This window comes from Taeniopygia guttata, chromosome 24 (genome assembly GCF_048771995.1).
Source record: "Taeniopygia guttata chromosome 24, bTaeGut7.mat, whole genome shotgun sequence".
In the NCBI taxonomy this organism is placed as follows: Eukaryota; Metazoa; Chordata; class Aves; order Passeriformes; family Estrildidae; genus Taeniopygia; species Taeniopygia guttata.
Window position 1 is genome coordinate 1,236,680 of NC_133049.1, and position 27,026 is coordinate 1,263,705.

Genomic DNA, 27,026 nt, shown 5'->3' on the forward strand with positions numbered 1-27,026 from the left:
GTTGGGCGGTCCCGGCGCTGTCACCGCTCGGGGCCGGCCCTGCGCCCTCCCCTCGGCTCAGCCCGGCCGGGGCGGCGGCGGCGGCGACGGGCGGAGCGGAGCGGAGCGGGAGCGCAACTCAGCCCGGACGGAGCGAGGGAGCGCGGGAGGAAGGAAGGGAGGAGGAGGAGGAGAAGGAGGAGGAGGAGAAGGAGGAAGAGCAGCGGGAGGAGGCAGGCAGCGCCGGCCGCGCTGCCCCGGGCGCCCCGCTCCGCGCTCGGCGGGGCTCAGCCGCCGCCCCCCGCTCCCGGCGCGACGCCCCCGCGGCGCTGCCCCAGCCATGAAGGCGGCGGTGGATCTCACCATCATCAAGACGGAGAAGGTGGACATCGAGCTCTTCCCGTCCCCCGGTGAGCGCCGTGTCCCCTCCGCGCCCCGCTCCGCGCGGCCCCGTCCCCTTCTCCCTGCGAGGTGCCGGGGGAGGCTTGGCCGGGGGGGAGAGGCTTGGCCGGGGGGCACGGGGTGGTCGGAGAGGTCGGGGTGGGGTTTTCGGGGTGTCTTTCGGAAGGGAACACGCAGCGCACCCCAAGTCGCAGCGCAGCGGCGCCGCCCGGGCTCTGCCCGCTGCGAAGGCGAATTGACTTTCCGAGCGCTTTTATGACTTTCCATCCCCCTCCTTCTCTTAAAATCCGTCCCGCCGCCCCTCCAGCCTCCTTCCCTCACGCTCCTGGCATCCTTGCGGGATGTAGGGAAGCCCGTCCGGCGGGAGGCAGGAGGGATGCGCTCCGCGGGGCTCCCCGCCCGTTCCCATCGTTATGGGATCTGCGTTCTCCCCATCCCTGGCTGGAAATGTCTTGTGTGGTCCAAGCACTCGTGGTATTTGGGAAACACAACTCCAGTGCTAAATACTCTGGATTTAGCACATTTAATCCGGGAAAACCCGCCGCTTTGATATTTTTTTCGCCCTTCTGCAGCTGGAGAAATGGGCGGAGAGGGGGTGCAGAGAGCAGCACGTTATGAAGGGAGGCGAGAAGGGGGTTTTGTGTGTTTTAGAGGGGTGAGTTCAGCTGCTGCTGGCTGTGGTTGCTGCTCCGAGCCCAGCCCTGCCGGAATAAGGGCTGCTGTTCACACACTGCTGGCGTCTGGCTGCTCGCCGATCCCGGGTGCTCAACTCCTCTCTGCCCTGCCCAGGCAAGGTGGAGGATGGAGCTTGGAGGACCCGCAGGAAAAAATCAAAATCAAAACCAACAACAACAAAAAACCCCAACCCTTTTTATGCATTAAACGAGTCCTGTTGCTTCATCTCTCCCTGCTGCAATGCCCACTGCGCCAAACTGGAAGTTTGCTGAATTTTGTGCAGCACCGGTGCGGCGAAGAAAATCAAATTAAAGACTGAGTTGTACCTTTCTCTGCCGGTTAGGAAGTTTCTAGGAAGGCCAGAAGGGAGGCACAGCTCCCGCAGGCGTTGGGATTTTGGGCTGCAAGTGGAAATAAAATGACAGCTGAGTGCTGGAGCCGCCCAGGGCTCGGTGCTTAGACTTCAATAGATGCTGGTGCAGCATCAGCTGGGCTGCAGGGAGCTCGGAGGGCAGCACCGCCTGGGCAGCAGCCGGAGTGTCCAGGCAGGAGCCTCCCTTGGGATCCCTCCTCCCTCCCCCTGTGCTGCTCGGAGGGTCCAGCGCTCCCTGGCCGGCAGCAGGGCCGAGCCTGGCCCGGGCTGGGCCGGGCTGGGCTGGGCTGGGCTGGGGAGCGCCCGGTTCCAAATGCCCGAGGGGTGCTAAGAATGCACCCACCCCGCCGAAAGGAGAGCCTGGAGAGAGCTGTTTGTGCTATTTCCTAAACCTTTGGGGCAGACTCATTCCTGGCCTTCAGCCCCTGAGGGCAGCCTGCTTGTTTGGAGGGGGAAAACAGGATAGGAATAAACACCTGGACCAGCAGGGTGGGGTGGGGTTTGTTTTTCACTCCGGAGTAAAGCATCTGTTAAAATTTGCGCTCTCACGGAGCTCTGTGTGCTCTGGGGTCTGGAGCAGTGCAATTCCCTGGTGCCTGAAGGAGGACTCGGAGTTTCACCCTGCCTTAAGTTCACTTTCTTCTGTCGCTGAAAGCTCTCCCGCAGCTGATGTCAGCAAAGAGCTTTTAGAGCTGCCCCGAAGTTAAGTTTGGGCAGGAGGAGAGCGGGGAAACACAAAGCCAAAGGCAGAGAAGCGCTCCCCCCCCTCGGCTCAGCTGCAGCCGCTCCTGTGCTGGTGGCTGTGCTCGCTGGGAGCCACAAAGGTCAGTGCTGTCAATTAGCCGGCTTAACCTCATTTCCCCTCCAAGTGCACAGAACGCTGCAGCGCTCTGCTTTGGTGCGATTGATGGTGAGGGAAGGAGTGGGGATGCTGCTGGGTTGTGTTCCTGGGATCCGGCCAGGGGAGGAGGGAACATCACTTCTCTCTGCTCCCGGAGCGCTCATCTGCTCCCTGATGGCTCCTGCAGCCACCAAATGTCCCCATCGTCCTTAATTCCAAACCGGGCTGGGAAGGACTCCAGCCCCCTGTCCCGTGCCGATGTGATCCATGGGGTTACCTCGGGCAGGGAGGGTCCTGCAGCCAGACGGTTTCAGCTGTGCAGGATGTTTGATGTGCCAGGTGTCTGATGCCCCGTGAAACTCTGCCCCTGCTCCACCCCACACTTCTGCCTGCGGAACTCCGGAGAGATCTGTGGTGTGTCCAAAGGGTTTAAAAATAATCTGCAAGGGATGTGGATCTGTAGAGAGCTCCCAAAGCCAAATCCTCCCCCTCCACCCCCGCTATTACCAGCAGGAATGTGTGAGTGAGAAGAGGTCAGAGCCAGAACCCCATGGGGGCAGATTCTCCTTCAGGATGCAATTCAAGGTGTGTGGATATGTTTTGAGGATGTGATGGAAGGGTGGTAACATCACTTTGGCTGTACATACATGGCTGATCCACCAATGGCTTGGTGGGACGTTTTCTCAGACAGTAAAACCCCAAACCACGCAAAATTCAATCCCAAGGGAACTTCACCTGGGGCTGACGAAGGCTGCCCTCCACAAATCACTTTGTTTCCTGCAGCTTGGCCAAGCTGCACTGCTGGCTGTGGGCAGAGTGGGAAGCAGCTGCAGCCCTTGCTGGGAGCTGTGGGGTGTAACTGGGGCTCCCAGTGCTCTTTTTGCTCAGGAAGCTGCAGATTTACCTCCCCTGAGGCACCAGAGCAGGGCTGCAATCCCAGGTGTCATTCCTGGGCATCCCAGGGGGAGCAGGGATGCCAAATTCCCCATCCTGCATCCAGCCTTGCTTCTGCCTCCTTTCCCTGCAGGTGTGTTACAGGAGCAGAGGGGGATTTGTTCCTGGGAAAAGGATTTGCTCCGTGCACAGGCAGCACAGAAATCCGGGTTTTTTGGCTCTTCCCATGCCTACCCTGAGGACAGCTGGGACGTGGACACGTTCTTTCCATTGGCCTGTGCGTGGGTGGCATCCCAGGGGTGTGTTTTTATCTGGCAAGAGCTTTTCCCTCTGTTTGGGATTTGGGACAACATCAGTTAGGGCTGAAGCAAGATTTTCCCTTCCAACCCAAACCTCTGTAAGGTTCTGCTTGTCCTGCTGTGGTGGGCACAGGGAAGCTCCTCCACAGCTTCCACGCTGCTTTGGGATGTAGGATCTGCCTGGATCGTGCTTCTCCCCCTTCCCGCAGCCAGGGCAGGCTTTGCTTTCACCTTCAGTGCACCAAAGAAGGGAGTTGGCATTGACAGCGAGCCTGGCAATGCAGAGCCCCTCCACAGAGCCTCGCTGCGGGCACGTGGCAGAGAAAATCTCCCTTCTTTAGGCTTTAGGAGGGGATCCTTCACTCTGTTCTCTAGCTTGGCTCGGGAGGACAAGTCTGCAGCCAGTCCTGGCTCCAGGTGTGCGTGGAACAGGGTCACAGCTGGATCAGCCCCACCAAGGGGGGTCAGTTTGCTGGGCTGCTTGGGGTAAAAGTGCTCAGGGACTTGGGACATTATTCTCATTATTCTCAAAGAGACAGGTTTGATCCTGTGTTATCCTCTCAGGGCTGAGCCCCCAGCTGTGCCAGCTGCTGTGTGACTCAGTTTCCCTGCTGCTGACAGGCCCTGGCTCCTGCATGGCCACCTTTTCTTTCCATGAGGGATCTCCAGCATTTCCCTCTCACCTGTCCTCCCGGGGACCCAGGGGTGCCAGAGCCCGGGGAAAGGACAGCACTGATTGACTGGCATCTCCAGGGCTGCGGGGAATCGCATCTTTTGGAACGCTTTGCTCTGCGGGGCAGAGGGTGGGAGCCGGGCCCGGCTGGGGATGCTCAGTGTGGGCTGCAATGATCAGCAGCGAGGCTGAGGCTCAGAAATGGAGGCTTGGGGCCGCTCTCGCATTTTCGGTGCTGATTGCCTGCGGAGGAGGTGAGAACTCAGCTGAAGAAGAGCAATTACCTCTGTAAGCGCTGACAAAATGCCCATTACTGTGGTATCCAGGCGGGATGCGCAATGAGAGCTGCCCAGGAGGGGGGACTGCCTGCACTTGGCTGCCACCGGCTTCAAGTTTTTTAGTGTCAGCTTCACAGCAAAGCTCTGAAAAGGGTGGGGAGAGGGCAGCTCACGGAGCTGTCCCTCAGGGACACATCCACAGAGCACATCCCTGGTTTTTAACCTGGGGACAGGCAGGGACATCTCCCGGCAACGGGAGCGAGCCCCGTTCCTGTCACGTTTCCATCCCCTACTCCCCAAAGCACACACCGAGTGTGTAATTACAGCGTCGTTACATGGAGTGGCCCCTAATTAACCATGTAATTACAGCGTGCTGTGCTTTGCTAGGCCTTGCAGAATGCAGGGATAACACAGGCTCACGCTGGAATGCTGCGCTCCAGCTCTCCAAAGCCAACTGCTGAGACATCCTAAGGCTTCCTGCGCTCCCAAATCCGGAGCAGACTGCTGGCAGGCAGGCAGCGAGTGGCTGGGACAGCAGCAGGACTGGGGCACGCTGAGCTTTGCCACGGGATTATCACAGAATCCCAAAATGGTTTGGGTTGAAACCCGTGAAGATCTCACCTGGGAGATCCCCCACTAGCCCAGGGTGCTCCAAGCCCTGTCCAGCCTGGCCTTGGGCACATCCAGGCATGGGGCAGCCCCAGCTGCTCTGGATTTGCTGCTGTGGAACTGCAGGCTTCCGTGGCAGTGAGGGGAAATGTGGAAATCTAGAGTCACATTCCTCTGGAATGGATCCTGCTGTCTGTGTGAGGAGCTGGGCACAGCTGGGTCGGGCTCAGAGTGCACAGGTTGTCCCACAGATGAAACCCCAGGTGGGTGTGGGTAGGACCAGAGTGTCTGAGTACATTTCAGGGATGTGAACTGGCAGAGCTGTCACCCTAAATGGCTCTTGGCAGTTGTGGCACCAGGATCCGCTGGGATTTTGGGGAAGAAGGGAACAAATCCAAGTAAATCTGTCCCAGATAAAGGCAGGAGGATCTCTTCCTTTTTGCACTGTCAGCTGGTCCTTGCAGGGCACGAGGTGAGGAAATGGCATGAGTTAGGACACAAGTGTCACTGCTGTCCCTGAGCCAAAGGATGCAGCTCTGGCACTCCCCAGGCTGACAGGTCTTGCTTGCTGGAGCACCTGTGCTGGGTGGGAGTGTGCCAGGATGCTGGGGAGGTGCCCAGGGAGGGGATGATCTGCTTTATTTGAGCACTGACATTCCCCTGGAGCCTGTTCCTGCTGTACCTGGGATCCCTGTGGGAATTGGGGTGTTCTGTAGGGGCAAGGCTGTGCCTCTGGGGCCAAGCCCTGACTCCCCACTTTGCTTTTTGGCTGGGAGTTCCTGGTGGACTCCAGTGTCTCTCCAGAGCCTCCTGGTGCAGCTCCAAGCCCATCCCAGCAGGAGCCAGTGGCACAATCTGCAGCTGATCTGAGCAGCACAGCTGTCTCACAGCCAAAATTCAGGCCTGCAGCCCTTTTTTTGTAACCCCATGCCACAGTTATCCATCTCAGCTCTTTTGTTCCTCTTCCGTGACTAAGCTGCTCGCTGCCTGTGTTTCTTTTTTTTTCCTTTCATTGTGTAGTTTATAATCTTCCAACGAGATACAGACAAAAATTTGTTTGCAGCGCTGGCCAAGAAGTCTCTTGTTTCCCTGGCACAGGGCCATGCTTACATCTCCAGTCAAAATACTGCTGGTTAAACAATAAATATTTATTGATTCTCCTCCGAGCTCCTACATTTTTCCCAGGTGCAGTGGAATTTGAGGGGGGAAGCACTTGAGTGCTGCCCATGGCAGAGCTGGGAGATGGCTCTGGAGATAATGGGCTGGAGTGGGATCCCATCCAGGATGGAGATCCCTTTCCACCCCTTGCAGAGCTGGGATGGCTCCTGCTGCACAGAGCTGCTCTCATCTCTCCAGCCCAGCTTTCCCAGCTCTGGGAGATGTGCCTGCAGCCTCCCGTGGCAATGATGGGAAAATGTGGAAAGCTACAGTCACTTTCTGTGCCTGAATATCTCCTGGAACAGGGAGGGACAGTCTGGGACGGGCACAGTTGGAGGCCAAGTGTACAGAGATGGCAAGAAAAGAAATAAATCTGAATCCCAGAATGGTTTGGGCTGGAAGGGACCTTAAATCTCACCCAGTTCCACCCCTGCCATGGGCAGGGACACCTCCCACTGGCCCAGGTGGCTCAGGGCCCCGTCCAGCCTGGCTTTGGGCACTGCCAGGGTGGTTTCAGTTTGTAATTTGGTGTCTCAGTGCAGCCCCCCCTCGGCTCTGGAGCCACTGACAGGCTGCAAATGGTGCCCTGCAGAGCCTGAGCCCTGCATGGAGGGCTTGAGGTGCAGGCAGAGCCCCCAGTCTGCACTCAGAGCTGCTCCAAGGTGTTCATCCTCTGCAGAGGGTGGCTGGCTCAGAGGAGCCCTGGATGGGTCAAGCCCTGCTCTCTCCCTACCGTCGCTTTCTGAACTGAAACTCTGCATTTTCATGTTGAGGTTTTGGGGTTTTTTCAGTCAACTGCCAAAAAGCAAGCCTTGATTTGCTCCTCTGTGCCGTGAACATCCCCAGCTCGTGGGAGCAGTGCCCTGTGCAGGACCAGGCAGGTGGCAGTTTTCCCTGTCCCCTGCCATGGCTGTGCTGACCCTGCATGGTTTCCTGGCTCTCCAGGCTGTGTCCTGCTCTGTGCAGGGCAGGTGGACCCGTGTTTGCAGCAAGGCAGGAAGCTGGTGCAGCACAGCCCCTCGGTCCCACAGCTGGTTCCTGGAGCTCGTGGATAAATATAATCTGCCAGAAAAATATCACAAACACACCGAGAAACAGCAGCTTGCTTTCCCAGAGAGGAAAACCCCCTCGTTTCTGTGGCTCCCTCTGCTTTGGGAATGAGGATTGGAGTCATTGTGAGGGAGGCGGTTGTGGATTGGGATGTGCAAATCACAGGGCTGTGTCTGGCTCTGGGCTCTGGGGCTGTCATTCCCATTCCTTCATCTCCCATTGCTGCTGGGCACAACAGCAATACCTGCTCCAGCAATTCCCTGCTTTCCACCTTTTCCCCTCATGTTTAAACCTTTCCTATAAAGCCAGAAGGGGCAGAGACCTCCCTCCAGCTGAGGTGGCTGGTGCAGAACCCCGGGGCTGTTTGGGCTGGAACAATGTCCTGGGAGGGTGTGCAGGGAGCACTGCTCCCCTCTGGGCTGCAGCTGTGTGTAGGATATCTTCCCACTGAATCCCAAGTTTCTGGGCTGGCTGTGGGGCTGCCTCCTCACCCCAGCTGAGCATCCAGAGCTTGTTAATGAACAAAATGCATTTTCTTACACGGAGGGGATTCTAAATTGGCTCCACATGGGTTCTGTAGGTTGTCGCACTTTCCCGGAGGGTGATGGCATGAGCAGGAATGTGGGATTGATGAAAGAAGCCAGACACTGAGTCAAAAGCTCCCCCCCTCCCCTCGCCGTGCCCCCTCTCTTTCCCCATCTCATCTCAAATACTTGACGTGATTCCAGGGCATTCTTCACATGGCTGGTGGGGAGTACAGGAGAAGCCAGCCCAGAGACTGAGCTTTTCTTTAAAACCTTCTTTCTAAAGCTCTGGGGCCTTGCACCCCAAAAGTTGTTGAGAAAAGCTTTGATGAAACCTTATTTTTTAGGGAAGCTGAGGTGCAGCACTCCCATCCTGCTGTGTCAGGGAGGTGGGAGCATCCTCAGCTGGGTGCTCCAGGTCTCCCTCTGCTTGCAGGAGTCCTGTTCTCCAGGCTCCGTGTTCCCTGCCTGGCTCCTCCCTGCTCCTGCACAGCAGCAGGCAGGCCTGGAGCCATCCACCTCCCGGAATTCCCAGTTTGGGGGTGCTGGGTGACTGGGACAGGCTCAGCATCCCTCGGGAACCAAGTGTCAGGCACGGCAGGATGGGGGTGCTGCCATTCCCCGCGGTGCTCCTCTCCTGCACGGCCTTGCAGGATAACCCTGCTCGCCCAGGGAAGCTGCCACTGCCAGCAGCAGACCCCAAAAGCTGAAGCCGGACACTGGGCAGTGCTTTGGGGGTTGTTTTCTTTTGTTTACCCCCTGTTGTCAGCACTTTTTATCACAATAATCAAACTGTGGCTTTTTGAGCCACATGAAAGTTTTTTTTCAGAGGTGCCTGCATGTGTTTGTGCAAAGCCACTAAATTTTGGTCACTGCTCTGGAAACAGCAAAGGGGATTTTTGTTTTCTTACCTTTTAGTTTTGAGCAACTGTTTACCGAAACCTGAACCCTCTGAAGAAACAACTTGCAAAAGCTGAGTAGTCCTGGCTTTTTCCACTGGAAAATTAAAAAAAGATGGAGTGGGACACGTGAAATTTGGGTCTTTTTTTTTTTTTTCCCTTCTTTTTTTACCCATTATTGTTAGAAGCGGTTTGAAAATGCAATGCCAAGAGCTTTCTCTTTTCAAGTGCTCGAGGCACGTTACCAATTGCTCCATCCCTCAGACTGCTCCATGAGGTCAGCAAATACAATTCCTCCCGGTCTGCAGCTGGAAATGAGGAAAAACTCCTTTGCTCAAGGCCTGGCATCAGTCCCAGGCAGCAGAGGAGCCCGGCAGGTTGGCAGCGGCAGGGCTGGCATTTCCCAAACCCGTCCTTGTGAAGGGCTGCCAGGAAGTTCGGGCTGTGTCCGAGGCTGGGCCGGGGCTGGGAAGGCTGGGAAGGTTTGGGATGTGAGTCTGTGCTGGGTCTGGGAAGGCTGGGAAGGTTTGGGAAGGTTTGGGATGTGAGTCTGGGAAGGCTGGGAAGGTTTGGGATGTGAGGCTGTGCCGGGGTCTGGGAAGGTTTGGGAAGGCTGGGAAGGTTTGGGATGTGAGTCTGGGAAGGTTTGGGAAGGCTGGGAGGGTTTGGGGTGTGAGGCTGTGCCGGGTCTGGGAAGGCTGGGAAGGTTTGGGGTGCGGATCTGTGCTGGGTCTGGGAAGGCTGGGAAGGCTGGGAAGGTTTGGGATATGAGGCTGTGCCAGGTCTGGGAAGGCTGGGAAGGTTTGGGATGTGAGGCTTTGCCGGGTCTGGGAAGGCTGGGAAGGCTGGGAAGGTTTGGGATGTGAGGCTGTGATGGGTCTGGGAAGGCTGGGAAGGTTTGGGATGTGAGGCTTTGCCGGGTCTGGGAAGGCTGGGAAGGCTGGGAAGGTTTGGGATGTGAGTCTGGGAAGGCTGGGAGGGTTTGGGATGTGAGTCTGGGAAGGCTGGGAGGGTTTCCCTCTCCAGCGGCAGCAGCGGGTTTGGGGTGCGGAGCTGTCCCGGTAGCCGCGGCCGGCGGGGCCGCTCCTCCCTGCGGCTCTTTCCATCCCTGTAAGCGGCTCCAGATTTGAATTTGGCTCCAAAGGGCGGAACATGAAAGGCCCCGGCCCTGAGCCGGTTTGCCTTCCAGCGGGATGACTCGCACCATTCCCAGCCGGGGCCATATGGATCCTATAGAGTGACCCAGTGCCCGGCACTGCGGGATGGGATCAGCAGGGAGCCCCGAGCTGTGTCACCCCCGGGCTGGACCCTTTCCCCTCCTTTGGCATCTTCAAGGGCTTCTGCCCTCCGTGGCTGTCCGGCTGCTGTCCCAGGCACTCACTGAGAGCCAAAGTTCGGCTGAAAGGAAGTTCAAAAAGAAAATAAGAAGGAAAAAGAGGGATAAGGAGGAAAAGGAGGGAAGGGAAGGGAAGGGAAGGGAAGGGAAGGGAAGGGAAGGGAAGGGAAGGGAAGGGAAGGGAAGGGAAGGGAAGGGAAGGGAAGGGAAGGGAAGGGAAGGGAAGGGAAGGGAAGGGAAGGGAAGGGAAGGGAAGGGAAGGGAAGGGAAGGGAAGGGAAGGGAAGGGAAGGGAAGGGAAGGGAAGGGAAGGGAAGGGAAGGGAGGATGATGTGCCTTTAAGCCGCGTGTGTAGCTGCTCGCTAATCTGGTGACTAACTCGGTGTGGGCTGCCAAACCGGGATCCATCCCCAGCCCAGGGCTCGGGAGTCATCGGGTCCCCTCCCTGCCCCATCCCGGGCGCCAGCCCCCCCGGCCCCCCGCACTCCCCATGGCAATTTATTTACTCATCTGGAGGGCACAGCCTCGGCGGTCTCTTGACTCAGCAGTCCGGGGCCGATGGGAGCTGCGGGAGCAAATTCCAGGCAAGAAATAATCTCATGACTTGTCTCGGAAAAGATTGCTCCGCGAAGATCCCCCGGCGGTCACGGAGCGCTCCGTGCGGCCCCTCCGGCAGAGCCCGACCGGGTCCCGATTGCCCAACCTCGGGCAGCCGGCCAGGGCTCCGAGGGGACTCACTGCGCCTTTCTGCCTTGGAAAAACAGGCATGGATTCGGAGACAGGGGATGGCAGCCGATGCCTGTGCCCCAGGACATGGAATGGGGAGCTGGAGCTGGCTGGCCAGGGCAGGGAGCCCAGAGCGTGGGGCTGTTTTGGCTTTTGGGGCATTCCTCCTTTTCTTTCCCTCCGCTTTCCAGGGAGGGTTTAAACCCTTCCTTCATCCCCAGGCAATTTTGATTCCTCCATCTGCCCAGGCACTGGCATCACCCCTGGGAGGGCTGGCACCGAGGATGACTTTTGAAGCACATTTATCCTTGTTTTTTTTTTTTTTTCCCCTCCTGTTGGCTCTTTTCCCTCCTACATTTCTCTCATCCTGGTCTTTTTTCCCCACCTCCTCCCCAGGCAGAGTAGCTGGAGTTCCATCCCTCTCTGAGGGCTCTTTGGGAGGTCTGGTCCATGCCCAGTGCCTTCCTGTGGGCGCTGGGAATGGGCTGGGATTACACCAAATTGGGAATTAAGGATCTTTACAAACCGGCATTTTTCTGGGAGGAAAGCCCCGGGGCTGGGCAGGGCTGTTGGGCTGGCAGCTCCTTTGCCTCCTCCTCAGCTGGGATCAAAGCTTGGGATCACTCAGCTCCTGGGGCCATGCCAGGTCCATGGGAGGGAGCAGGTCCAGTGCACGGTGCCCTTGGAGATGATGGGAGAGGAATCAGCCTTGGATCACCGAGGAGTCACTCCTGGAGCACCAGGAGCTCGGGGCCAAGCTCCTAAGGGAATCTCACACCCCTCAAACCACACATCCAAGTCACTGCCAAAGCTCCTCCAGCCTCCTTAGGGTTGACGGAGGATTCCTGGAGTTCCTGGCAAGGGCTCCCAGCTGCCGAGTCCCAAATGCCGCCCCCTCCACCCCCTTCTCCGTGGAGTCTCCTGAAGAGCCTCTTGGCTGAGCAGCCGAATTCAATCAGCCCTTTCAGCATCTGCTCCCAGGCACTTCTGCCGGGAGGGCTCGGGGCCAGGAGCTGCAATTCCTTAATAGCTTCCGGATGCTTCGCGGGGTGGATGCGCGGCCTGGGAGTGCCTCAGCCTCTCTCCCCCGGCCCTGCCGAGGTTTCCAGGCTCAGGCTTCCTCTGGGCAGATCCGAGCACCTCCAGGCACTCAGTTATCCCTGCCTGCCCTTCGCTCTTCCCGGCTGAGGCCAGGAGCTGACATAATCCCATCCCGGACAGCGCTTGGCGCTGGGGTGGGGATGACTGAGGCTGAAGGGGCAGCCCAGCTCGGCTTTGGCTGCCTTTCCCAGCTCACTCACTCCCACCTGCATCTTCCCAGGGCTTGGTCTGGCCCAGTCCCTGCACTGGGCCCAGCCCTGGTGGGAAGTTTCCTAGAAGTAGGAGCTGGAAAGATCTTCTTGGAGATTGAGAAAACTCTCGCTCCTGTGCCTGAGGATACACCTGGACGTTGCATGGTGTAACACACCTGGGCAAAGCTCAAGAGCCCTGTGCTCAGCCTGGGATGGAAGTGATTAATCTTGGGGCTCTCTGGAAAATCCCCTTGGTTGGTTTTCTTGTCTGCTTAAAAATTACAAAAACCAGGATAATTGTTCCTGGGAAGTTGTGAAATGAAATGACTTTGGCACCGCTGTTCCTGAGGCTGGCATGGGCTCCAGAGCTTTGGTTCCCAGGTTTTTCCCAGGCCCTTCCTGGCCTCCATCACTGGGGGAGCTGAGCTTGGACAGGGAACAGGGAGGTGAAGTGGTGCAGGGCTGGAGGAGCACCCAGGGATGGCCTTGTCCTGGATCCCTCTGGTCCCAGATGGGAGCTGACTCTCGTTCTCCTCTCAGCAATCCCTCGGCTGTCACGGCTTCCAGCCCAGCCAGGAAAAGGCTCCTGTGCTGTTGTGGCTGCTGTGCAGAGCTGTCCCGGGGCTGGGGAGGCGCAGCTGTGGGACATGAGTGGTGCCCATGGAGGTGTCAGGGGTGGCACCAGCAGAGCCACGGCCCGAGGAGGTGGGGCTGGCTCAGTGGCCGAGCAGAAGCAGCAGCACCTTCTCCTCCCTGGGAGGGGCAGCTCGGGACGGTGTTTGGAGTGTGCAGTGACGCTGTGAGCTGCCCTGGGCAGGGGGGTTCAGCTGCAGGGGGGCTGCTGGGTGTATTTGTGTGTGTTTGAGTGTGTGTTTGAGTGTGTGCTTGTGGTGTTTGTGTGTGTTTGAGTGTGTTCTTGAGGGTGAGCCCTGGCCAGGGACACCCTCAGAGAGGGTCATGGCACTTGTGAGGGCAAATCTTCAGGGCAGTAAATCCAAGGACGCAAAGGAGTCAATCCATAAGCACACAGGCAGACGTGTGGATCGTTACCTGCCATCTTTTGGCAGCTGCCAGTGGAGTTGACTGTTTGTTCTAAAGAGTTATAAATAATTTTGTCGATTAAAATGATTGATTATCCTTGGTCTAATATTATTTAGGCAGAGCAGACAGTGCTGAGATTTACCAGCTGCTCTCTGACCTCCCAACCCTGATCTGTTTGCAGAGAGCCTGTGCAATTATTTGTTTGATTGCAAAGCTAAATATCCTAATCTTCCCTCTCCGCCTTTGGAAAGTGCGGCTGGCAGCGGGACAGCTCGGGCTGATGCGGGAGGGCAGCCCTGGATCCCGGTGTGCCTCCCTGGTGAGGAAGGGGTGAGAGGGCACATGGGGAGAGCAGAGGACAGGGCTCCTGTGAGGTGAAGGCGTTTTTGGGATCCTCTCCTCTTCCTCCTCCTGCCCTGCAGACGCTGAGGGAGCGCTGCCCCGGGCAGTGCCCGATGTGGGGGAAGGCGGGGAGGCTGTGCCAGCCCGGAGGGAGCCGCGGGACGCGATGCGGCTTGTGCTGCCATTGAGCAATCCCGGCTGGCTGGGCTGCCCCGGGGGAAGGGGTGCCCGGCAGGGCTGCGGAGGAGGGACGGGCAGGAATCTGCAGCTGCCGGGCGGCGCAGGGCGAGCCCAGCGCCCATCGCCCGCGGCAGCCACGGAGGTGACCCGGAGCTGCCGAGCCTCCCTCCCTCCCTGCTGCCTCCCTCCCTGCTGCCTCCCTCCCTCCCTCCTGCCTCCTTCTCTCCCTCCTGCCTCCCTCCCTGCCTCCCTCCCTCCCTGTCTCCCTCCCTCCCTGCTGCCTCCCTCCCTCCCTGCCTCCCTCCCTCCCTGCTGCCTCCCTCCCTGCCTTCCTTCTGCCTCCTTCCCTCCCTCCCTGCCTCCTTCTCTCCCTTCTGCCTCCCTCCCTCCTGCCTCCCTCCTGCCTCCCTCCCTCCTGCCTCCCTCCCTGCCTTCCTTCTGCCTCCCTGCCTCACTCCCTCCCTGCCTCCTGCCTCCCTGCCTCCCTCCCTGCCTCCCTTCCTGCCTGCCTGCCTCCCTCCCTCCCTCCCTCCCTGCCTCCCTCCCTCCCTGCCTCACTCTCTCCCTCTCTGCCTCCTGCCTCCCTCCCTCCCTGCCTCCTTTCCCTGCCTCCCTCCCTGCCTCCCTCCCTGCCTCCCTCCTTCCTCCCTCCTTCCCTCCTCCTTCCCTCCTTCCCTCCCTCCCTGCCTCCCTCCCTCCCTCCCTGCCTCCTTCCCTCCTGCCTCCTTCCCTCCTGCCTCACTCTCTCCCTCCCTCCTGCCTCCCTCTCTGCCTCCCTCGTGCCTCCCTCCCTCCTGCCTCCCTCCTTCCCTCCCTCCTGCCTCCCTCTCTCGTCATCCTCTGATCCTTCCGCAGTGACATCCCCAGGGACCTTCCCCATCAGTTCGTGGACGCCCCACAGCACCTCCGCAGCAGCTCCAGCTCTCAGAACCATTCCCGGAGGATGAGGGGAGCTGGGGGGGCAGCGAGGCTTTGATGTGGACAGACGTATCCGGGGGGTTGAGCATCACCCCAGCCCCAGGGCAGTGCCACTCTCCTGCCATGTGCTGCCTCGTGTCTGGCGTGACTCGGCCTGGGGGCAGGGCTGGCCGGGACACAGAGGGATCAGTCTGAGCAGGGGAATCAAGGGAAGGCTGGGGAATTCCTCGGGACAGTCAGATCGGAGGTGTTTGGCAGAACATCTCTGTGCCTAATCCCTTCCCAAGGCAAGGGTAACTGAGGCTTCTGTGAGTGATTTCCCAGCAGCAGGGACAGCTCTGGAGTCCATCGGCCTCAGAATTGTCGTGTCCTGGTGATGGGCACACAAATGATGGGGTTTTATCCAGGGCATGGAGTCATTGCACACGGATCATCGGGGCTGTGGGATGAAAACATCCCGAGCTGTGAGGTCATGTGTGGCTGCTCACACAGTGTGCTGGCACAGTTTGTTCTGCAGGAGTGTCTGAGCCGGCTCGGAGGGCTGGGATCCTTTGTGGGTGATGAAAGAGCTCAGCTTGAGTGAAGGTTCCTTGGCCTTCCTCCTGCTGCGAGGGGACAGCCCTGCCAAGAGATCTCAGCCTTCCCTTTTCACACTTCCCATCCTGACAGCATCTTCCCCACACGATGTTCTGCCAGTTATCCTCAACCTGGCCCTGCTACATCCCTGCTCTCCCTCGCTGGGAGACTCTGCTGCATGCTTTGGCAGCCCCAGCCTGCAGCAGCAGCTGGAGGGGTTGGAGTGAATCCCCTTTGTGTCTGTCCCTGTTCCTGGATGATGATGAAGGAGAGGGAGATGAGTATCTGCAGAAGAGTCTGAGGGTTTGTTTGGGTGGATGGAGAAATGTTCCATCTGAACTGCCCGGGGAGTACCTTGGGAGCATCCCATGGGTGCTTCTGCAATCCAGGAAAAATCCATGGCAGGGTTCTGGGATGAGTTCATCCTTCTCTTGGGACAAACCTTCCAGTCCCATCCCTTCTTCATCAAAGATACCAGAAATGGCAGCACCAGCCAGGGAGCTGAGGGGGGAAGAGCAGAATTCCTGGGTCTGACCCGGCTGGAAGGGAATGTGAGCTCTGGGGACGGTGGGTGTGGATGACCTGGAGCTCCCTAAGTGCTGGAGCCCAGCGTGGGATGGCTCGGAAGGCTCAGGCTGGGCTCCTGCAGCCCTGCAGGGCTCGGGGGGCACGGCTGGCACCGAGGGCTCAGCCCGGGGAGGGTGAGGAACGCCGGGCCTGAGCTCTGTGCCAGCCGCAGGGCAGGAGCTGTGCCCACCTGCCTGCTCGAGCTGTGGCTCTGTGGGGACTTTTCCCTTTTCCCCATTGCTGTTGAGCAACCCGAGCTCCGTGGGGTGCGAGACGCAGGACTGGGTGGAAAGGAGCATTTCCTGGAGCTGGGGCATGGCCTGGGCTGGCGGGTTCCACCTGAGCTGCTTCCAGCCCGGCTGGGTGGCCCTGAGGCTTTTCCAGGTGAGGCTTTTCCAGGCTCTGCAGCCCCTGGGCCCTGCCCTGCCCGGGGATCAGAGCTCTCAGGTGCTGTTGGCAGTGACTAGAGCAGTTATGGGGGAAGCCTGGCTCCAGGGTTTGCCCAGCCTGGGAGGGTCCTCCCAGCCCTGCTGAGCAGCCCCCCCAGCCTGGAGGTGAGGTGTTAATCCTGGCTCCTGGGATATTCCATGGGGAAATGTGGGAATGCAGGGCTTCCCTCTGGCTGCCCTGGCAGGTCTGGGACCCTGGCAGGGGTCAGGAACCTCCCTGGACAGAGCCCCCAGAGACACTGTCTGTGATCTCTGTCCATGGAAAAGAGTTTTCAATCTTACAGGATGAATTACAAACTTTGAGTGTTTGATAAGAGTAATAATTGTGACACGGGTGCAAAAGTAAAATTTAAGGTTTCTAGATTAGGGGTCCAAAGGGGACAAGATGGAGGAAATTGGGTGTGTCTTGTCCTTTTCCTCCTTCTTCATGCCCTCCATGTTTCACTGTGGTGTTGGCATTTTTCTGTTGGTTCAGGCTGGGGACACACTGTCCAACGTAGGTGACAGATATTGGCACGTTATTGTAAATCCAGCACAGGTAGTTTGTGGTATTTAATGTTTGTACCATCCCACTGAGGGCAGAGCCCCACACGCTGCCCTGCAGGACAGAGCTGCGGCAGGGCAGCAGAACATGTTAGAGATAAACAGAATAAACAACCTTGAAACCAGCACAGACCAATTATGGCTTCTTCTTTGGCAGCGGGGCTGACAGACAGAGACTTTCTACAATCTCGGAATCACCAATACCCACAGATTCTGACAGGGAAAGAGGCAGGGAAGGGCTCTAAAAGCCCGATGAGGCTTTGCCTCCTGAGCAGGAGGGCTTTGGGCAGGTGGAGGTTGCTCCTCCTGGCCGGGCTGTCTCCAGCCTGGAGCCTCCACAGGGGTTTAATTGAGCTGGATTCTGCCCTCAGGCCAGCGGGCTCAGAAAAGGCTGGAGGAAGTTTTAGGTTGTGATGCTGTTAAACCTGAAGGGACTGCAGAGGCCATTTAGAGCTGATTCAACAGCGGGAGGGAGGGTCTGGTGCTGAGCTGTTGGAGCTGCTGGGGCTGAACCATGCCAGCCTTGTAGCATCCCATCCTCGAACCCTCGGGTGTGTTGGGTCTGGAGGAACCTTAAAGTTCATCTCATTATCTTATCCCACAGGCACCTTCCACTACCCCATGGTGCTCCCAGCCCTGTCCAGCCTGGTCTTGGACACTCCCAGGGGCAGCCACAGCTGCTCTGGGCAAAGCTGTGGAATTTGACTGATGACCAGTCCTGTTTCTGACATCTTTGGTGGTTCCAATGAGTGCTGTTAAACCATGGCCGCGTTCCCCAACCTCAGAGGTGGCTGAATCTCCCCTGGGTTTGCTTTATCCATCTGTGCTCCTTGCAGCAGCTGAAATGGGGAGGATGGGGTGAATGCCCAGCCAAGGGCAGCCCCTGAGCTGCTGAAGGAAGAGGAGCTGTGGGCCCTGGCTCTGCTGAGCTTTCCCATAATCGCAGTGAGCGTTGACTCAGGGGCTGTGGTTTAGCTCAGCTTCAGCCCTGGCCTTTCTCGAGCACTTCATTCCCTCTTCTCTCCCACAAAAGCCAAGGATGGAGCGAGCTGCCCACCAGGCTGCTCCCCTGCGAGCTCCTGGGACTCTCAAGGATGCTGCTTTCCCAGGATTGCCATCCACACCCACGTTAAAAGCAGGGAGAGCAAGGGAGGAGAAGGAGCTGGAGCTGAGCAGGGCGGGCTGTGAGCGATGGTGGCTGCAGAATCCTTTCCCTGGGCCTGGCTCCTCACAGCTGCCAGACCCCAGAGCCAAACCAGCCCTCCCTGACCTGCTGGCTGCTCTGTGCCCACTTTTCCTCATGGACACGTCTCTCCAGGCCAGGCTGTCCGTGGCACACGGGGCTGAACCCCAAAACCCGAGGCTGAGCAGAGCACCCCAAGCTGAACCTTCCCCTCTGGTTCTGCCAGTGCTGAGAGCCCAAACCTGGGACAAAATGCTTTTATCTGCATTTAGGGAGGACACTGTTCAGGCCCCTTTCTTAGGGGAAGAGCTGGCCCCCATGGCACACCACATCTCCCTAAGAAAACTGCTGAGGGCCGGAAAAAAGCCGGCTTTGTTGGGCTTTCTGCAGTGCTAAGCACTGTGGGCTTTCGGTTTCCTCTCTTGTTTTTCTCTTGAAGCCCAGCTTTCATCTCACAGTATTTATTTTTCACTGCTCGAAGGAGGGAAAAAAGAGACTTATTTTTCTTCTCTTTTTTATTTTTTTGTTTGAGAAATGTATTTATTTTAAATTAAAATAGCAAATGTCTGCATCTTTTGTGCCATCCTTGCAGAGGGAAGCAGGGCCAGTCTCTGGCAGGAAGGAGACCCAAATCTCCCCCATCTGCTCCCATCCCATCCCATCCCCACAGCCCCAGCAAAACCCCTTGCTGTGCTTAACCCTGCTCCCCATCCAGATTTCCTTCTGGTCCTTTTTTCCAGCTTTCTGTCCCACTTTCCCTTTCCCCCCTCGGATCTCGCTGCCCTTTGGGTCCGAGGAGCCCTAATTGGAACAGGCCGGCTCCTCTCCTGCTTCCTGCGTGGGAGTGAGAGGCAACGCTTGTGAAAACAGTTCAAAAGTGCACACAAATTTTTGCCTAATCCTGCCTAAATAACAGGGGGCTCAGCCAGGGTTGTTAGCCCGGGTGTCCCTGCTCCAGGGCGGGGGCACCAGGGAAAAGCTGAGCTGCCCGAGGGGTGGAGGGGCCTGGGGGTGCTGGAAACCTGAGCTGGGGACATGGGGACGTGGTGGGGACGTGGTGGGGACGTGGTGGCCTCGCTGGGGAGCGTGGGAAGGGTCTCAGCTCCCGGCCCCCCTCTCCTCAGCCTCCTCTGATCCTGAGAAAGGTTCTGGGCTGCTGAACCCTCCCAGCTGGGGAACCTTGGGAAATCTGTGCTCCAGCTTGCCCCAGCTCCAGCTCTGCCCTGCTTTGGATCCCGGGGACAGAGGGGCTCAGGGAGATGAGCTCGGGGTGGGCTGGGGGGAACCGTGGGCTTGGTGGCCACAGAGTCGCTGTGGGCACGTGGGAGAATGAACCCCGGTCACCCCTCTGGGAAACTCCTGCTCCATCAGCATCCAGCAGTGGGGGACATCCTGGAGTGTGGGCAGCTCCAGAAAGATGGGATGGGGGCTCCAGGGGGATCTCAGCTGCCTCAGGGCTCAAGGATTGAGGCTTCTGAGGGACACAGGCATGAATTCATGGAGCCCTTGGATGCGCAGTCCCTGAAAATTATCTTGTTTAAAACCACTGTTCCTTTTCCCCCTAATTTAACCATGGAATCCTGGAATGGTTTGGGTTGGAAGGGGCCTTAAACCCATCTCATTCCACCCCACTGCCATGGCAGGGACACCTCCCACTGTCCCAGTGTCCAGCCTGGCCTTGGGCACTGCCAGGGATCCAGGGGCAGCCACAGCTGCTCTGGGCACCCTGTGCCAGGGCCTGCCCACCCTACAGGGAGGAATTTCCTCCTAAAATGTAGCCTAAATCTAAATCTAAGCTAAATCCAATTTTAAATCTACCCTGTTTCATTTTAAAGCTTTCCCCCTTGTCGCCGTGCCTCTGCCAAGCCACACAAGGGCCTGGAATCTCCATGGCATCCATGTGCTCCGGGCCTGGGAAGGGGAGGCTGAGGAGAGCTCGGGTTCCTGCCCTTGGTGTCCATCCATCCATCCATCCATCCATCCATCCATCCATCCATCCATCCATCCATCCCTCCATCCAGGCAGGGACAGGAGGTGCTGTGGGGTCGGGTGGCTCCACTCTGACCCTCCCCACATCCATTTCCAGCAGCTACTGGGTGAAACCCCACACGGGGACACACCAGGGCTCTGATGGAAAAAAGAGTGAGTGGCCGAGGGGATCTTGGAGGAGTCACTGACCCCGAGTGGAAACTCGGCTGAAAAATGACTTTGCTCCCATCCTTCTGCTCGGGGCATCCTTTTTTTCCCCTGTCTGCCATTTATTTTCCTTCTGCAATCAGCTGCAAATGGCTTTGGCATGCAGAGGAGTTCTGTGCATTTGAAGGTCAAAATCCCTAAAGTTTGTAAATCCGAGGCCTTTAAAAAGATCAGATGTGTGGAAATAGTTTACACATGCAGGGCCTGGTGGGAGCAGAGTGGGAATTTGGCTGGGAGATGAACTTGGTGGTGTTGGCCTCTTTGCTCCTGGTTTTCTCTCAGGCTCCACGTGCCCCTGGCTGGGGGGTCTGGGCACAGAACCCCCCCAGGGCAATATCAGGGTGTTTTTTTATCCTCTTGTGTCTCTGAGTCCCATCCCCAGGGATTCAGGGAGCTGAAGGAGCCTGGTTTGGAGAAGCCACGGAGCCCCCAGATCCCTCTTTGCCTTGGAAAGCTGCAGCCAGATAAAAGCTGTCCCCACGCAAGGCAAATCCTGCATCTCTGCTCTACAGATGCTGCAGATGCTGCTGACATAACTCTGCAGGGCGACTGCAGCTCCTGGCACTGTTTAAAAATCCAACCATAGCTCCCTGCCTGCTCTCCCAGGAGGGGAATCAAAGGCGGCTCTGTCGGCGCAGGACGAGGACACGGCATCCCCAGGGCCGGGAGCGCGTGGCAGCTGTGGCAGGGGGCTTTGATGGGCTCGTAAAAACCAGCCAGAAATCCCAGCCTGGCCCCTGTGCTGAGCTTGCTTTGGGGATTAAAGCCCAGCATTCCTAAACTGGGTTTAGGTGGAACAGCTGGGCCTGTGCTGGCTCCCACCCCAGCCCTGCACACAGCTCTGTGGGCAGCACTGAAGGAGAGGTTTTATTGGTGCAAGGTTTGATTAAAATCTTGCAAACAGGTTTCAGATGGCACTGAAAGCTGATACCGGGGCAGCTAAGCCAGGCTTGTTGCTTTTGTTCCTGAAATTCTGCTCAACTCTGACCTTTAGGCATCCCAGACGGAGGCGAAGGGCTGGAGGACATTGCCAGGGTTTGCCTCCACGGGAAGGAATTTCCCTGCACCAGAAAAGTTTATAGAGTTATAGGATATTCCAGGGTGCCAGGGATTCACAGTGATCACTGAATCCTGGCCTGCACAGAGCTAGGTGAACCCCACCATGCTCCCTGCACATAAACCACCCCGTTTTAAAATAAATACTGAATTATGTAAATAAATTCAGTACCCCCAAAGCATTAGAAACAGAATTTAGAGTAAAAAACTGTCCACCCACCCCATCCTTCTCAAGCACCCAGCCAAGCCATGTCCCCAAACACGTCTGCAGAGCTTCACACGCGTGTTTGGTTTCCCTTGGGTGAATTTTCCCCAGCTCTGGGACACTGCTGACCCAACCAAGGCTCCTGCAGGCTCAGGGCTTGGGGGCTGCTCTGTTCCCAACAGAAATTCAAACAAATAGCTGCGACTTCACAGGAAAAAAGCAGATGACGTTTTAGTCCCGAAACTGCCGAGCACAATATATTTTGCAGAAGCCTTGAAATGCACACTTGGGTTGATTTGGGTGTTTAAATAGACACTGTCCTCTGGCATGTTTTTTTTTTTATTTGGGAACGGATTGTTTGCTTCCCTGTGACCTCTCCCTGGGAATCACTTTTATGTCTCCCCTGTTTTGACAGGTTGTTTGTGCAGAGCTCAGTATTCACCTTCCTAAACCGAAATCTTATCCCCCCGCTACTGCAAAATTGATTTGCTGGGTTTGTGCAAAGCCAACCCCATGGATCCTGCACAAGCAAACAGCGGGATCAGGGATGGGCCCTTGCAATTGCAGAGATAAAAATGCCATTTTTCACCCTGCTCTTGGTGTCTGGCCTGAGGAGCTCACCTCCACACAGGTTCTCATGGTGATTCAGTGTTAAAATTGGGGTTAGAACCGTTTTCTCAGCCTGGCTCTGACTCATCTGCCCAGGGCAGGCAGGAGCTGCTGTTGAGGCAGTGGAGGCAGCAGATTCCTGGGTGGTCCCTGTGACCACAGAGCAGGGAGAGCTGAGCATTCAAATGTAACTTGAGGATGGAGGGAAAGGGGCACTGAGCCACTTTCTCCCAGTGTTATCTCAAGCAGCAGATGGGGAACAGAGATAGCGATGGTGGCTGCTCATTTTCTGTGCCCTCTCCAGCCAAATCCAGTCAATAATGAAGTGTAATTTGCCAAATAGCCTTTGGATGGGGGATTTGCTTTCAAAGGTCCTGATCCTGCCACTGTGGAGGCAATCCTGGATTTGTGTGGTGGGCTGAGGGCAGGAATTGTATCCTGTGTTCACATGTTGGGAGTTTCACTGTTCCCACCTGAGCCAAGAGTCTGCAAATCATTTCTGGAGAGCCTTGGGGGCTTGGCTGGAGGACGTGAAAGGGAAGGGGAATTTCTGTATTGGGGCTGAGAGGTGGAAGGGGCAGAAGTGGGGACAGTGGAATTGTGTCGGGAGCATCCCTCAGATGATCTGGGGGTGCTTTGCAGCATTGTCACCCTCACCCTGTGCTACAGAGCTGCATGTGGAGGTTTATCCATGGAAAACCAGGATTGTTTAGGTTGGAAAAGCCTTCCAAGATCATGGGGTCCAACCATTCCCCAGCACTGCCAGGTGACCACCAACCCATGTTCCCAAGAGCCACATCCACAGGTTTTTTTAACATTTCCAGTGGTGATGACTCCACCACTGCCCTGGAATTCTGTTTACCCAACCCCCAGATTCCCACTTGGAAAAAAACCCAGTGTTGGGTTGTTTGGCCTTTAAATGATGCCCGTGAGTTTGGCTGGGGAGCAGCTGAGTGGAGCAGGAATTCCAGACTGGGCTGGCTCTTCCCAGTGGCTGCTTCCATCCCTGACTCTGTGTTTTATCAGGAATACACCAACACTGCCTGGAACAGGCCCTCGGCAGCATTTTGCAGGTGTAAAGGTTTATTAAATCAGGAGTTTAACAAACTTGGAGCGATGGAAAACCACGGTGGTTGAGTTTCCACAAGACACAGAATTCTTTGATTTTCAATGTCTGCGTCCAGATATTCATGAGAACACCAAAGACTTTGCCCATGGTGTCATTTTTCCACTGAGTTTTCATGGAAAATTTCTACTAGGCTGCAGAGCTAAACCAACCTCAGGTGGAAGATTTCCATCTCTGCTGACCAAGTGCAGTTTGTGGGGTAGTGGTTGTTCAAGACTTTCCTTCTCCATCAGAGATGTTTTTCAGGAATACTGAAAGTACAGGGAAAAGAGCCAAACCTCTATTCATGTATTTTGCCTCAAATGGTTGCTTTTATTTGTGAGACTCTTTGGCTACAAAGCTTCATCTCCTTCCAAATAAATTAGAAAAAGGGATTAAAAAAGGAAAGGAAGAGGTTTGGTCCTTGTCAGGACTGACTCCAGGCCTGGCTCTGGCTTGGCCCTGCTGTCCCATGGGATGGCTGGCGCTGTCCATGACTCACCCGTGGCTCCGTGCTATGGATGTGCATGACGTAACTCTGGGCTAATGTGGGATTTTCCAGCTCTTTGTTTCCCTCCCCCCCTCAAATGGGTATTCTGCCACTCCTCCATCCTGTCCCAGCCTGCTGTCAGCTCGCTTTGTCATGGAGTCTCAGAATCATGGAATGGTTTGGGATGGAAGGGACCTTGAAGCCCGTCCCATTCCACCTCCTGCCTTGGACCCTTCCAGGGAAAGGGCAGCCACAGCTTCTTTGGGGAACCTGTGCCAGGGCCTCCCCACCTCCACAAGGAAGAATTTCCTAGGATAACGAATTTTCTAGGATTCTTTAATTTTCTCCTTGCTTTTCTTCGCACTGGGACGACAGAGTGGTAATTCAGGGATGCTTTTCTCCCTCTTTCTTGCTCACCCTGGTGTGGGACTCTTTGCCTTCCTCAGTGCCTGGAGCTGCTGAGCCACTTCCCAGGCTCCAGACACACCCGAATGCTGAAGCCCAGCAGGCTGATGTCTGGAAAAGCCTTGACACCATCATCCAGTAGCACATTCCAGAAGCGTAGGGACACCATGTGCACCTGGCTGGCATTCCCTGACATCTTTCCCAGCCCCATAACCTCATGGCTGTGTTTCTCTCCTGCTTCTTTCAGACATGGAATGTGCAGATGTGCCTTTATTAACGCCCAGCAGCAAAGAAATGATGTCCCAGGCACTGAAAGCCACGTTCAGCGGCTTTGCCAAGGAGCAGCAGCGGCTGGGAATTCCCAAAGGTAAGACACGGCTTCCCATGAACGACCTCAGTACCCGCAGGGTTGTGTCCTCCTCCCAGGCTGCCCAGAATTCCCTGTCTGCCATCTCCCCTGCTGCTTCTTGGAAGCTTCAGCTGGAAAAACATGGACAAGTCATCTCCACTAAACAGAGAGGCAGCTGTCCCCTTTACCAGAGGCTGGTGACAGGGAGAAACAGAGAAAATTGGAGAAATGGGTGGGAAAAGGGGGTCAGGGAAGTGATGGAATTTTTAGAATTCCCAAACAAACCCAAAGCTTTTTCCTTGGTCGAAATGTTTCCACATTAAGGCTGAGCCAGATTGGGCATGGTGCTCACAGTCTGCTGCCAGTGGGCTGCAGGCTCCAGGGCTGAGGCTGTGCTGGTGCAGGCACTGCAGCACTGCCCGTGTCCCGTTTCCCTGGGATCACTGCCTGTGGGTGCTCACTGCTGGATCCAGGGCTGGTGCAGGCACTGCAGCACTGCCATGCCCTGTTTTCCTGGGATCACTGCCTGTGGGATCCAGGGCTGAGGCTGTGCTGGTGCAGGCACTGCAGCACTGCCCGTGCCCTGTTTTCTGGGATCACTGCCTCTGGGTGCTCACTGCTGGATCCAGGGCTGACACAGGCACTGCAGCACTGCCCGTGTCTGTCTTCCTGGGATCACTGCCTGTGGGTGCTCACTGCTGGATCCAGGGCTGGTGCAGGCACTGCAGCACTGCCGTGCCCTGTTTTCCTGGGATCACTGCCTGTGGGATCCAGGGCTGAGGCTGTGCTGGTGCAGGCACTGCAGCACTGCCCGTGCCCTGTTTTCTGGGATCACTGCCTCTGGGTGCTCACTGCTGGATCCAGTGCTGACACAGGCACTGCAGCACTGCCCGTGCCCTGTTTCCCTGGGATCACTGCCTGTGGGTGCTCACTGCTGGATCCCTCTGCAGACCCCCAGCAGTGGACGGAGACGCACGTGCGGGACTGGGTGATGTGGGCAGTGAACGAGTTCAGCCTGAAGGAAGTGGATTTCCAGAAGTTCTGCATGAACGGAGCTGCCCTCTGTGCCCTGGGCAAGGAGTGCTTCCTGGAGCTGGCGCCTGACTTTGTGGGAGATATCCTTTGGGAACATCTGGAGATCCTGCAGAAAGGTCAGTCCCGGCGTGTCCCGGGTGAACAACTCATGGCAGCCTGGTTCTGGGGCTTTCCACAGACCAGGAGGTGTTCACCTTGAGCTTTAATCCCAGGAAAAACATCTCCCAGAGCCCAACTTTTCAGCAGGATTCCACATGGGCATCCCAACGGCAGCGGGCAGGGAGAATCCTGGCAGTGCCTCAGAGAGGCAGAGTGTTTGTGCTGGCTGCTTGGCAGGGATCCCCAGTGGGCAGGGACACTCTGCCTGCCTGGAATCCATGGTGGGATTTTCCAAAGCATTTTTCCTCAGCCTGTTCAGCTCCTGTTGTGAATTTTACTATTTCCTCCACTGGAACTGGGTACAGGAATACAGCCAAAATCCTCCCCAAATTTCCCAGCGGCGATTGGAAGCTGCTTTGCTTTGTTCCATGTCCCAAAAAAAGGGTGTTCATGTCCCCAAAACCAGCATTTCTGGGAGGAGAAGCCAGCTGTGCCATTCCCTGCATGACAGCATCCAAGGACATTAACTTCCAGTGACTGGGGACACACGCTTTGATTTAGGGTGTTGATTTTCCATGTCTGGATGCCCAGGAGCACTGGGATGGTTTCCAAGGGGCAGGTGAGGAACTGAGTACCTCTACCTGAGGCACAAGCAGGAGCTGCAGCACACCTGAGCTCTTTTTCCAGCTCCCTTCTCTGGAGAGCTGTTTGCTTTCCTGGAATGTCCCCTGTGCTGTCCTACTGACCCTGGTGGCAGGAAGGGGAGGGGGAAGCACAGTTATTCCTTCCAGGAAACCATTGACAAATGGATGTTAATTGCCCATTACTAATTTTACTGCTACCTGTGGTTTGCAGAAGGTAAACATGGCCCTTCCCGGGCTCTGGGCAGTCCAGGCTGTTTTCCTGCTCTTGGGCTCTAAATCTGGTCTGTCCCTTTTGTTTTGCATATTTTTCATGGAGTGCTTGGATCAACACCGAGCAGTTTAACCAAACAAAGCCAAACCTTGTGCTCAGCCCAGTTTCTCCTTGCAGTGAGCCATTGCTTGCACCTTCCCACAGCCCATCTTCCCTGCTGTCCCTGCCCATGCTTGGGAGTAGCTGGTCTTCAAGGTCCTTTCCAACCCAACCCCTGTAATTCTGTGATTTTTTGGGCTGTGCCCACTGTAGAGGGTGGGATGTGCTGCAGGCACTGACTGAGGCACCAGGGCTGTGTTTGCACCTCCTTCCTGCAGATTCCCCACACATGGAGATGGACTCGATGCTGTGAATTTATGGCAGAGGGGAATCATAATTTCAGAGAGCACTGACTCATGTGGGTATTCAGACACTGCAGTATTGATGGTACAAAGGCCTGGGATAGGGAGGAGTTTTTCAAAGAGGCTGAAAATCTTTGTGCCTGCTGCAACTCTTCTTCTGAAAGGCTGAAAATGAATAAAGCTGAATTTCTGTCTTCACACTCTTGGTGTTGCCCTGGGAACCCAGAAATCCCTGTTGCCTGTTTGGTTCCACTGGTGACTTGTCACTCTTGCCCAAGCAGGGCCCTTGCTCCTGGTGGGCTCTGAACCCATTTCCAGTGAGCTATTTGGTGGGTGACAAAGCTCCCAAGAAATAAGCAGCCTCCCCCCAGGAGGGATTTTGTTCCCTGTGAGTGCTGGGGCTCATCTCCAGCCT

At 56.7% G+C, this 27,026-nt stretch overlaps 1 protein-coding gene across 1 annotated transcript in view; it reads left to right on the top strand.

The window, feature by feature from the left end:
• Positions 1–27,026, top strand: part of ETS1 (ETS proto-oncogene 1, transcription factor) — an 80,702-nt gene that overhangs the window by 30,984 nt on the left and 22,692 nt on the right. Inside the window, 2 exon segments of the mRNA XM_030290856.4 lie at positions 24,120–24,239; positions 25,172–25,372. Coding sequence (XP_030146716.4) covers positions 24,120–24,239; positions 25,172–25,372 — 321 coding nt within the window.